Here is a 13,865-nt window from a genome sequence, read left to right on the forward strand (position 1 = left end):
GAGGTCTAATTGCTCTGCGTACTATTCCCTATCATGCCGTCTGTTTCATTGGACTCCGCAGTTCCTCGTTTGGTCATGTCTGATACGGCTGATTGTTATTCTTACTCTGTGATGGCCGCTAGGTTTTCGTGGCTGTCCAGATGCCGATGTCACATTGGATTCTGTGATACATTTGCCCGCTGCGTCGGGTGTTCTTGCCCAGCTCTGTATCCTTGTTCCCTACTCCCGCCCGTCCTATTCCTCTGTATACCTTCTCCCTGATTTCCTCTTCGTGCCCATTCCCTTTCCTTCTGATGTTCCTTGAAAACTAATAACAAGTATATTTGCACAAAAAAATAATAATAATAATAATAAACACATATTCCCGGCCTCTTTCTTTTTTTTTTTTCTTAAGACATCAAATGAAATATAGAAATGTGTGTTATAAAATTATCTAACGATGATAATTTGATCTCTTATTTGTTATTCTTTTTCTTTAACTGATGTATTTGTTTACCTGATGGTTAACCCCTTCCGTACCGGGACGTACCTGGTACTTCCTGGTTAACAGTCACCGGTAGACCGGGACGTACCAGGTACGTCTCCGCCAAAAAACGCCCCCACATCACCACAATCGCGGTGATCGTGGAGGCGCTGCTGCTGCCGTCTGCCCAGGACTCCTGGGCAGACAGCACAGCCTGTGTAAACCCGCCCCCAAGCCTACGATCACTCCCACGGAGTGATTTTGTAGGCAGAAACAGCGATTGCAGAAAAATCTGCAATCGCGGTTTCAGCTGCCACAGGCAGCTTCATGGAGGGGGGGGGTGTTGAATGGGTCCCCACACAAGTGTGGGGACCTGATCCAACACCCCCCTGCTGCCTGATCGCTCCATGAGAGCGTCAGTGCAGCGTTAACCCCTTCAATGCCGCGATCGCGGCATTGAAGGGGTTAATTGCCGTTTTGTAGGGGGCTCTGCTGCTGGTGGTCTGCCTGGAAGCCCAGGCAGACCAGCAACAGCAAAAACGACCCCCCAGAAGTCCTCTGATCAGTCCTGTAGGACTGATCAGAGAGACTCCTCCCCTACAATCTCCAGTCTATTGGAGATTATGTCCCAGCTGCCGGAGGCAGCTTCAGGGACAGGGAGACAGGGTTCTTTGGTCTCCACATGAGTGTGGAGACCAGCCCCCCCACCCCCTCCCTTGCTCAATTAACCCCTACCCCCCCTCTTCCTCAATTAACCCCTTCAATGCTGCGATTGTGTATGACCCCCCATCGCAGCATTGCAGGGGTTAATATTAGTCCCCACAAGCTTGTGGGGACTAAATATCAGTCAATGCTGTGCTTCAATGGAGCATCAGCATTGAAAGAGTTAAAAAAAAATTAAAAAATAATAATAAAGAAAAATAAAAAAAATTAAAAAATAAATAAATAATTAATAAAATAATAATAATAAAAAAAAATAACAGCACTGACCTGAAAGTCCAGGGTGCTTCCAGGTCAAATGCTGGGCTGGGCTGATCAGATCGCTCCTAGCCAATAGGAGTGATCGGATCATTATGGCAGCCCATGGATGACCCTGCTCTACAAAGAGAGAGGGGTCATCTAGGTTAATTATGAAAAAACACAAATTATTAATAAATAAAAAAATCATAATTATTACCTGATCACTTGTCGGTGACATTTTAAGTCGCTGATTATTGATCGGTCTCCCTGATTGATGTCAGCGGCCTAAACCTGTCACTTACAAGTAATCTGATAAAAAAAAATATTTTAAAAAATGTAAATGCACATGTTCCAGTTTTGCCCTCATAGCTTCCTCAAAAAATGCATGAACCATGCATGTGAGGCCTTGTTGGACTCATGGGATCTTGGTGAACAAAATGTGGTGTTTTCTTCCACTGTTGCACGTATGCTGTGCAAGAAATTCAGTGCAACATTGAAATGTATGCGTTAAAAACGCAATAAAATAATTTCCCTGTGAAGTTTGGCAGACATCAGTGAAGAAATGGCTAGCTGAAAACTGTCAAAACTACCCTAGTTGAACACCTTGACTTGTCTACTGTTCATAAATATATACTTTTATGGGGTAATTTACAGTGGGGGGCTTCCAAAATGTCCCAAATGGGATATGGGCTCAGCAAACCAATTTCTGAAAATTCCAAATTTGAAAAGGAAAATGCGCATGTTCCAGTTTTGCCCTCATAGCTTCCTCAAAAAATGCATGAACCATGCATGTGAGGCCTTGTTGGAACCGGGGGATGTTGGTGAACACAATTTGGTGTTTTGTTCTGCAGTTGCACATATTCTATACAAAATATAATATAAAATCTAAAGCAACATTTCAACATATGCAATAAAACCAAAAAAATATAAAAATACCTCAAAATTTGGCAGCAATTGGCGATAAAATCCCTATTTGAAAAGTGTCAAAATGACCCTAGTTGTACACCTTGACTTATCTACTGTTCATAAACATATAATTTTGGGGGGATAATCAGTATCTGTGACAACTATTGCAGTTATTAGACTACCATGCCAAATTTGAAAAAAATTACATTTCAAAAACGTGATGCATGCCTTGCAATATTTGCCCTATACTGGTCAAAATAGATAAAAATCCTGGCCATGTTGGGTGGTTTCCAAATCAGGACAACTTAATGAATATATTTGGGATAATTTTTTCCCATTGGTTCAATGTGTGTACAATTTGTATGTATACAAAACTGTAAAAAAATGCTTTTTTTTCATTTTTTCCCCACTTTTTCCAGTTTATTTCAAACAAAACAATGTACTACCCAGCTTAATATGGTTTCAAATGAAAGCCCTACTTGTGCTGAAAAAAACAATATATGATTTGTGTGGGTGCACCAATTGATAAGAGAGAAATTACAGTTGAAGAAAGACATGGCAAAAACACAAAAACGGCTCTGGTCCTTTAGCGACACGTTAGTATCAAAATCCCGGTCCTGAAGGGGTTAATCTGTTTGTGCGTATTATGAAAATAGCAACAAAAAAAAATTAAAAAAAAAAAAAAAAGCCTGAATATAAGACGACCCTATAGGAAAAAAGTTACCAGTAAATGTTAATTCATGTAAACTATGTATTTTAACCCCTTAAGGACAATAGGGGTTTTTACTCGTAGTATATTGCGGGACAATGGCTCTTAACGTTTTTCAGTGTTACTTTTTAGCTGTGATTTTCTTCTTTCTCATTTCGTGCTCCCACACACATTATATATTGTTTTTTCCAGGACAAACAGGGCTTTCTTTAGATACCATTCATTTTATCATAGCATCTAATTTACTATAAAAAAATGATAAAATATGGGGATTTTTTGTTAAAAAATTACTTTTTCTCACTTTTTAAACAGAAAACTTTTACTGATCTGCAAAAACTAATGAAAAAACCTGATAAATCGATTCTACTATTTCTCCTGAGTTTAGAAATACCCAATGTTTTTATGTTTTTTTGCTTTTTTCTGCATGTTATGGGGCAATAAGTACAGGTAGCGTTTTGCCATTTCAAAACCTTTTTTTCCAAATCTGGTAATTCTTCCCCCCATGTGCCATTTCGGGTATCTTTGAAGCCGGCCAATGCAATTTACCCCATCAAATCATATATTTTTAAAAACTAGACACCCCAAGGTATCTGAAATGCTGGTATTTTAACCCTTTCCATGCACTAATTTTACCACCACCCTTTGTGAAACTTTATGGTAGTACATTTTTTTAAAATTTTTTTCACACATGTTGTACTTCAGGTATATATTTATCGCTCCTGGTGTATGTCCGTGTCAAACAACACCCCAATATGTGTTCAGTAACATCTCCTGAGCGCAGTGATACCCCCCATGCATGGGTTTGTAGGGTTATTTGGGAGGTAAAATGCCGCCTTTGTGAGGTGTGTATTTTTTTGCCATTTAGACATCTGCCCCATGTCCCATATTTGGGACATCTTTGAACCCGGCTAATTCAATTTACCCCATCAACTCATATTTTTTTAATACTAGACACCCTATGGGCATTTGTAATGCCAATATTTTAACTCTTTCCATGCTGGAATTTTTGTAAAGAAAGAATTTTAGGACTTGCTTATTAAAAACTATTTTTTTTTGGTGACAGTGGGGATTTTTACATGTTGCCATATTTTTTTAATTTTTTTTAAAACATTTTTGACCAATTTTTTTTTTTTAATTTTTAATTTTTATTTTATTACTAGTCACTCTCATTTGTGAGCTGGGCTCCATTGTCCTTGCATGGTTGGATGCAGTATCTGCATTCAACCTGCAGGAGGAGCTCGAGAGTTCTCAAGAGGGTCTGGATAGACCCTCTGTGAACTCAGATCTATTGTTAATGCCATCCTGTAAATGACGGCAACGTCATTCACAGGATGGCACTTGTGGTTGCTCCTCGGAGCAATCACAAGGCGATCGGGGTAGGGGGGTAGTGTTACTGACATGCCTCGATGCTGAGGCATGTCAGCAACACAGTTTATGCTTAGGAAGCGATTCCGATCGTTTCCTAAGCAGTTTTATCCGGGCGCCGCCGCAATCTTTGATGATCGGTGCGGCGGCGGCCATTTTTCTTCCGGGGAGGGCTGCCAAGGGCTGCCCTCCTCGGATCCACGGTCAGCCTCACTTTTGAGGCTTCCGTGGATGCTGCGGTGCCGATGCAGCTATTTAACGGCAGCCCGTACATGTACGGGCATTGTCGTTAAGGGGTTAATAAAAGCTATGATTGAGAAAAATTTTGTTTTTATTTCCTTTTATTTTCCAACCTGCCCACCCAGTTATGCACATCTGCCCCCAGGCTTGCCACTCTGCCCCAGAAATGCCTTATACCCCTATATGCCACTCTGGCATTTAGGGGGTTAAAAGGCATATTATGGGGCAGAGTGGCATATAGGGAGGCAGAGTGGCGTATAGAGGGTTAAAAGGCATTTCTGGAGGCAGAGTGGCATTAAGGGGGTTAAAAGGAATTTCATAGAGCACTCTGCCTACAGAAATGCCTTATGCCCCCCATTTAACACTCCCCCCCCCCACAAACTTACCGGTGCTTCTGACTCCCCGGCTGTCAGAGAGAATTCCCCGCAGGGAACTCTGATCTCTGACAGCTGTGGAAGATCTGCGCGATGGACGCAGACAACCCCCGCTGCTAACCGCACCTCCTTCCGGCTGCAGCAGAAGTTGCCTACGCGAATCATGAAGACGTCTACCCGATGTCCTGGCTACTAACCAGTGATTCAGAAGCACCGGTAAGTTTTGGGGGGGGTAGTGTTAAATGGGGGGCATAAGACAGGAGGATCCAGGTCCCCTGCAGCACTGCAGGGGATCTGGATCTTTGTCTCATAGTCAGACCTATTTGAGGTCTGATTATAAGACGATAGGTATTTTTCAGAACATTTGCTCTGAAAAAAACCTCGTCTTATAATCGAGCAAATACGGTATTAAGGGCATAGTATTGATAAGGCTATGAGCCGTTTCTTCCATGACCCTATGAAATCCCAAAACAGACACCATTTTGGAGATAAATGGTACATGGTTTGTTTTCCATTTCCTAGCTAAAACGGCAATTTCTACATGTTGGAAAAGCTTGCATTAGGGATGGAAGGATTGAGTGAAGAAGAAACAATAGGGTCAGAAAGGTTTAATTTTAATAGAAGTGATAAGCAGGACATCTACATGTGATGCAATCCCCCATCAGGGAGAGAGAGTGATGCATCATGTACAGCCGGCATGCCGTTTCAGGACAGCTTTTTCTCTTTGGGTTTTGCTTGTCATATTTGATGATGTATCCAGGTATTTCTCTATATAGAAGCATTCCAAATACTAAGAACATGATAAGACACACGTTTACGACAGGAGCAAATATGACATGTATTAACCAGAGGGTGGGCTCATCAGTATTAACCATTGCATTTTAATGCATTATTAGTACAACAGAAATTTGAATAGCAATCTGGAATACTGTATATGTGCCAGTGGGAATCCAGGCTATAATTATATTCAGAGCCCAGATTGGGAATGCAGCAGGTTCAGCTGAGGGGCCTATGAAGCCCAGCTTACACCAGGGTGATACAAATAAAGGCTACACAGTGAGGTCTCACAGACAGGTAAGAAATCACAGTAGCTACATTTCATGGGAATGGATATCCACATTTATACGGTCCAATACCACCTGATTACCTGAATCATGAGGATGAGATCATTTATCCAATTAACGCATCCATTGAGGGTATGTAATGGAAATATATTAGAAATTGTAATGGCTTGAAAGATAAACATGACTGATCAACCTCAGCTGTGAGATCATACAGCACTACAGTACATTTTACGAGGACAGCTCTCCAAACAAAACAAAACCACAAAAACAAAGTATCCTTTTAACCCCTTAAGGACCGGGCTCATTTTTCGTTTTGTACCCTGTGGGACCAAGGCTTTTTTGACACTTTTGTGGTACTTGTGTTCAGCTGTAATTTTCTCCTCACCCATTTAGTGTACCCACATAAGTTATATATTGTTTTTTTTCAGGACAAGATGGGCTTTCTTCAGATACCATTATTGATCGTATCATCTTATTTACTATAAAAAAAAAAAATAAATAAACATACCCAATGTTTTTATGTTTTTTTGCTGTTTTTTGTAAGTTATAGGGCAATAAGTACAAGCAGCGTTTTATGATTTCCAAACCTTTTTTAACAAATCTAGTCAGTCTGCCTCCATCTCCTCTTTGGAATATCTTTGAAGCCGGTTAACTCAATTTAATCCATTCAAACCATATATTTTTGAAAACTAGACACCCCAGGGTATTCCAAATGCGGTTATTTTAACCCTTTCCATGCACCAATTATAGAACTACACTTTGTCAAACTTTGTAATAGTAATTTTTGTTATTTCTTTTTTTCACACAAATTGTACTTTAGTTATAGATATACAGGTCCTGGTATATGTCACTGTCAAACAACCCCCCAATATGTGTTCAGGAACATCTCCTGAGTACAGCGATACCCCACATGCATGGGCTTGTCAGATCGTTTGGCTGGTAAAAGGCTACTTTTGGGGCATGCGTAATCCAGGTGGTCATTTGGTCATTCTGCCTCCATCTCCTCTTTGGAATATCTTTGAAGCGGGTTAACTCAATTTAACCTATTCAAACCATATATTTTTGAAAACTAGAAACCCCAGGGTATTCCAAATGCTGTTATTTTAACCCTTTCCATGCACCAATTATAGAACTACACTTTGTCAAACTTTGTAATAGTAATTTTTTTTCACACAAATTGTACTTTAGTTATAGATATACAGGTTCTTGTATATGTCACTGTCAAACAACACCCCAATATGTGTTCAGGAACATCTCCTGAGTGCAGTGATACCCGACATGCACGGGTTTGTCGGGTTGTTTGAGATTTAAAATGCCACATTTGGGAAGTGCACTTTTTTTCTCCATTTTGGTCAGTCTGTACCTATGCCCTATCTTTTAGCTCGGCCACTCCAATTTACCCCATCAGCCATTTTTTATATATATTAGACACCCCTTGGGTATTTGAAGTGCTTTTATTTTAACTCTTTGTTGAGATTTTTGAGAAATTTTAGCACTTGCTCCAAATAATAAACTTTATTTTTTTATTTTATTTTTTTAATACTTTTTTTTACACATTTTGCTGGTACAGGATGGTTCATCTAGTAACATCACTGCATAATTATTTTTAAATGTTAGCACATTTTTTTTTTTTAAATATTTTACTAATCACATAGTGATTAGAAAGCTGGGTTCCATTGACTTGCTTGGTTGAATGCAGTACCTGTATTCAACCTGCAAGTGGAGCCAAGGTTCTCTAGAGGGTCTGGAGACCATCTAGCAAACTCTTTCTTCTTTATTGTTTTTTTTCCCAGGCCGCCGCCATCTTGCTGATGGCGAAGATCACCGGCAGCTGCGGCTGTGAACGCTCCGGATCCAAAGGTAAGTGTTTGGTGTCGCTGGATGCCTCCTGATCGAGGAGCAGCGATTGAAAAACACCAAAATGTTGTGTCAACAAGCAGAGGGAGGCACTAAACCGTTGGTTGGACGCAATAAACACCTATAGAGGTGTCCACATTGGATGAGGTCACAAAGTCTTGCGAGACCTGAAAGGCCAAAGGAATGTGAGGCAATAGGAAGCAACTTACACTGGGATTGGAGCACAATATGAAGGACATTATTGCAACAACCGAATATGGCAGGAGGAATCTCATAATAACCAGGCTGTATCCCAGAATTACTGACTCATCACTGGCCTTAGGATTCTTGATCGCTGTAATAACAAGCATGTTCAAGACTTATCGATTCATCACATGAGGAAGCATCATCACAATATAGTTATGGAACAGGGGAAATGTGAGCAACATCAGCTGCACTTTGTAAAGCTCTAAGATAGCTTTCCTTAGCCCTTGAGGTGGCTTCAGGGGTAGAGTTCCTGGCCATTAGTGCTTCTTCAAAACCCTCCAGATCCTGCGGACCACCGTGCCATTAGAGACATAAGCGTGTTCAGGGGGCATGTTATTTTGGCGTTGGTTTCTGTAGTATTGGTCGGTTTGTCACGAACAATAGGAGAGACAATATTAATACCGGGTGCATTCCTCAGGGATGTCACCAATGAACAGATGTTCACAACAGAAGAACTTGAAATAGTGACTTGGTGGTAGGGATGCACCGAAATGAAAATTCTGGACCGAAACCGAAAATTTAGGATTCACTTGGCCGAAACTGAAAATGACCCCCCCCACCCTTTATATATTTAATATATATATATATATATATATATATATATATATATATATACACATCGTATTTGCTCGATTATAAGACGACCCCCCCAAAATCTGAATATTAATTTAGGAACAAAAGAAAAAGCCTGAATATAAGATGACCCTATAGGAAAAAAGTGTTACCAGTAAATGTTAATTCATGTAAACTATGTGAACAATTGTTTGTTAATAAAAGCTATGATTGAGAAAAATATTTTGTTTTTATTTCCTTTTTTACAACCTGCCCCCCCCCAGTTATGCACATCTGCCCCCAGGCTTGCCACTCTGCCCCAAAAATGCCTTATACCCCCTATATGCCACTGTGCCCCATGATATGCCTTTTAACCCTCTAAATGCCACTGTGCCCCATGATACGCCTTTTAACCCTCTATATGCCACTGTGCCCCATGATATGGCTTTTGACCCCATATGTGCCTCTTGCCTCCAGAATTGCCTTATACCCCTATATGCCACTCTGGCATTTAGGGGGTTAAAAAGCATATTATGGGGCAGAGTGGCATATAGGGAGGTATAAGGCATTTCAGGAGGAAGAGTGGCGTATAGTGGGTTAAAAGGCATTTCTGGAGGCAGAGTGGCATTAAGGGGGTTAAAAGGCATTTCACAGAGCACTCTGCCTCCAGAAATGCCTCTTAATCCACTATACGCCACTCTGCCTCCTGAAATGCCCGTTTAACACTCCCTCCCCCTCCCTCCTCCAAACTTACCAGTGCTTCTGAGTCCCCGGTGCTTAGTCCGGGCAGCGTGTACAGTGTACGATTCGCGCAGAATCGGGTAGAGCTCTACACGCTGCCCAGACTAAGCACCGGTAAGTTGAGGGGTGGGCATAACACAGGAGGATCCAGGTCCCCTGCATCGCTGCGGGGGATCTTGATCTTGGTCTCATAGTCAGACCTATTTGAGGTCTGATTATAAGACGACTCCGATTATAAGACAAGGGGTATTTTTCAGAGCATTTGCTCTGGAAAAAACCTTGTCTTATAATCGAGCAAATACGGTATATAATTGTTAACAGCAATCACACTCCTACTGCTGGCACTTCCACTGGTGCTCCGTCATAGAAGCACGACCTTCCGGTGATCAACGATCACCTCCTAAACTTCAATGGTGTCGCTGGAATGCCTCGATCATTCAGCGACACCAAACATTTACCCCAGGACGGGCTGTGACCGCTCCGGAGAACGGTCACAACCGCCACTGCCGCCCTGTAAAAAAAAATAATAAAGGTGAAAAAGTTCGCTAGATGGTCTCCAGACCCTCCAGAGAACTCTGGCTCCACTTGCAGGTTGAATACAGGTACTGCATTCAACCATGCAAGTCAATGGAGCCCAGCTTTCTAAATCACAGTGTGATTAGTAAAAATAAATAAAAAAATAATAATTAGAAAAAAAGTAAAAAAAAAAAAAAACCTGTAAAATGTAAAAATAATTTCCCACTGATGTCACTATCAGGGGAACCTTCAAGTTCCAAAAATGGCGCATCACAGAACCTTCATAATATTTTTTATTTTCATTTTAAACCAGACAGGAAACAAATCATATGTATTTGGCATTGTACTACTCTTTAAAATGAGTACAGTTATTCGCATCAACTAAATTATATACTTACTTTGAATCTGATTGTTCTTCTGACATTTTCTTAGCTAAAGGCACTTGTGCCATTTTTAAAACCTGAAAGGAATGTCTACCAAAAGAACAAAAAGGAAAAAAACAAGTTAGGAAATGCTCTTATACTGAAAGCCTAATGCCTGGAGAGTAACACATTTATTTCAATGGTCTTCAGTTTTTATTTTGTTTGTCTTTAAAACACCTTTCGACCCGGGGTTTTTAGTAACACAAAAAAAGTTGATTATAACAATAAGTCAGACTTTTTATTTACATGTGGCAGGAGATACATTTGGTCAGACACTTGCATCCCTTGCATGGAAAATAGCTGGCAGCAGGCAAAAGGGGCAAATGTATAGGGAGATATTTGCAAAATGGAAATTTAAGATAGATGAAGTGTCCCTCTAACCACAAGTTAGTTTCTAAGTGTATTTTTACTTAACTTGCCTTAGACAGCTTATCACTAAATAATTATAAGAACGCATATTAAATTGAAAATAAATTAAAAAAAACAAACATCTGAAACTGAAGTTCATTAGCAATATAGAATTTGGTAAGCAGAATTATACATTTCACTCCATTAAATGTCTATGCAATATAATTTATGAAATGCATACCAATTAGCAGCAGACACTGCGTGAGATCCCCTAATGTTATGTTACTGATTATGGCACATATACCAAAAAGGTCGCCTACAAGACTTTCTGTTGGAATATCGATCCATATCTTTGTCCCAGCGAAAGTATATGCAGGTCTAAAAAGGTATGATATGGCTCCTAAATTGGGACGTACTAAACAGCATATTGGGATGATTGGCTGCAATGCTCAGCACTATCAATAGGTGTCAGTACACATTTTACACTCATGATAAATCAAAGTATGTTCTTTTGGTAGTTCTTGATACTAAATTGCAATGAATACCGATTTAATATGGTACATGTATGTGCAACACCTGTTTTGATTGGCACAATATGGCAATATATATTTTAAACATGGGGATTATGGGTGGAATATTATAGTTGCACATGCTAAGTAACACATTTGATCTGTTTCTGATAAGAATATGGGTATAATATTTTTACATGGGGATTATGAGTGGAATATTATAGTTACACATGCTAAGGAACACATTTGACCTGTTTCTGATAAGAATATAGCTATAAATATTTTTTTACATGGGGATTATGGGTGAAATATTATATTATCAGAAACAGATCAAATATGTTCTTTAGCATGTGTAACTATAATATTCTACCCACAATACCCATGTAAAAATAATAATATTCCCATATTCTTATCAGAAACAGGTCAAATATGTTCCTTAGCATGTGTAACCATGATATTCCACCCATAATCCCCATGTTTAAAATATATATTCCCATATTGTGCCAATCAAAACAGGTAAAATATGGTGTTGCACATACATGTACCATATTAAATCAATATTTTGATTACATAACATTTTTCTATTATTTCTATAGAATTTACCATGATTCCGTTATAAAACTGTATATATTTCAGCAAGTAAATAGTTAAACATTTGCAGCTTCTTTTTACAATGTATTCATTACAATTTAGTATCAAGAACTACCTAAAAGAACATACTTTGATTTACCATGAGTGTAAAATGTGTACTGACACCTATTGATAGTGCTGAGCATTGCAGCCAATCATACCATCATCCCAATATGCTGTTTAGTACGTCCCCCTAAATTTTACAAAATTGTGATTTACCCATAACACTCACACGTAATGTCGTTTAACACTATATTAACGTTTCTCATTAAAAAACAGAATGAACACTGCTCGAGGTATAATATTTTATAAGTACATTAATAATAATAAAAACGCTTTAGTCAGAATCAATTGATAAAATATAAAATTCTGCCATTTGGCTATTTATTTTTGTGGTCGCTTAATTGTGCATGCAAAATTAATGTATTTTAGTAAATTCTACAACATCCTTACATGTTTCAAAACTAAAAATTGCGATATGCACACTTACTGTCTCTACAAGCGTCGATCTCCTCTTGAGTACCCTGCCCTTGTGTTGATTTCCGTTCTTCCTACAAGAAAAGGGTAGCGGCTAGTTCCTACTCAGTAGAAGGACTCTGGTGATGTCAGCAGACCATGTGACTGTTTGGTCACATGGTACAAAGAACTACAGGAAGAAGAAGACGAAGCAGCAGCGCGGGACGTGCAAATGGGTTGTGCTGGGCTGCTGTTTCTTTTTCGATAACATGGGATGTGAGGATGAAGCTTTAACAGAACTCCTGAAAATACAGAATATTATGGAGGCAGAAGAAAACTTGAATCTGTGAAATAATTCACAGTGAGTCTCTCTCCCTCTGTGCCAGTGAATGTGTGTCTCTCTCTGTGCCAGTGAATGTGTGTCTCTCTCTGTGCCAGTGATTGTGTGTGTCTCTCTCTCTCTCTGTGCCAGTGATTGTGTCTCTCTCTGTGCCAGCGATTGTGTCTCTCTCTCTCTCTGTGTCAGCGATTGTGTCTCTCTCTCTCTCTCTGTGCCAGCGATTGTGTGTCTCTCTCTCTGTGCCAGCGATTGTGTGTCTCTCTCTCTGTGCCAGCGATTGTGTGTCTCTCTCTGTGCCAGTGATTGTGTTTGTCTCTCTGTGTCAGTGAGTGTGTGTCTCTCTCTCTGTGTCAGTGTGTGTCTCTCTCTCTGTGTCAGTGTGTGTCTCTCTCTCTGTGTCAGTGTGTGTCTCTCTCTCTGTGTCAGTGAGTGTGTGTCTCTCTCTGTGTCAGTGAGTGTGTGTCTCTCTCTGTGTCAGTGAGTGTGTGTCTCTCTCTGTGTCAGTGAGTGTGTGTCTCTCTCTGTGTCAGTGAGTGTGTGTCTCTCTCTGTGTCAGTGAGTGTGTGTCTCTCTCTGTGCCAGTGAGTGTGTGTCTCTCTCTGTGCCAGTGAGTGTGTGTGTCTCTCTCTGTGCCAGTGAGTGTGTGTGTCTCTCTCTGTGCCAGTGAGTGTGTGTGTCTCTCTCTGTGCCAGTGAGTGTGTGTGTCTCTCTGTGTCAGCGTGTGTGTCTATCTCTCTCTCTCTGTGTCAGCGTGTGTCTCTCTCTCTGTCAGCGTGTGTCTCTCTCTCTCTCTCTGTGCCAGTGTGTCTCTCTCTCTCTCTGTGTCAGTGTGTGTCTCTCTCTGTGTCAGCGTGTCTCTCTCTCTGTGTCAGCGTGTGTCTCTCTCTCTCTCTCTCTCTCTCTCTCTCTCTCTCTCTCTCTGTGTGTCAGCGTGTCTCTCTGTCAGCGTGTGTGTCTCTCTCTCTCTCTCTCTCTGTGTCAGCGTGTGTGTCTCTGTCTCTCTCTCTCTGTGTCAGCGTGTGTGTCTCTCTGTGTCAGCGTGTGTCTCTCTCTCTGTGTCAGCGTGTGTCTCTCTCTCTCTGTGTCAGCGTGTCTCTCTCTCTCTGTGTCAGTGTGTGTCTCTCTCTCTCTCTGTGTCAGAGTGTGTGTCTCTCTCTCTCTGTGTCA

At 40.5% G+C, this 13,865-nt stretch overlaps 1 protein-coding gene across 4 annotated transcripts in view; it reads right to left on the reverse strand.

Annotated features, from left to right (window-relative positions):
• UPP1 (uridine phosphorylase 1) overlaps positions 1–12,525 on the reverse strand; it is a 105,472-nt gene extending 92,947 nt beyond the window's left edge. For 3 of the 4 annotated variants that reach the window (XM_053467779.1, XM_053467778.1, XM_053467776.1), the window contains exons 1-2: positions 12,393–12,478; positions 10,392–10,466 (exon numbers count right to left, since the gene is read on the reverse strand). In XM_053467779.1, the coding sequence (XP_053323754.1) occupies positions 10,392–10,444 (53 nt within the window). In that variant the 5' untranslated portion in view covers positions 10,445–10,466; positions 12,393–12,478. The other variant, XM_053467777.1, reaches the window with a different exon arrangement.
• Positions 12,526–13,865: the final 1,340 nt, after the last annotated feature.

This window comes from Spea bombifrons, chromosome 5, assembly GCF_027358695.1.
Source record: "Spea bombifrons isolate aSpeBom1 chromosome 5, aSpeBom1.2.pri, whole genome shotgun sequence".
Classification (NCBI taxonomy): Eukaryota; Metazoa; Chordata; class Amphibia; order Anura; family Pelobatidae; genus Spea; species Spea bombifrons.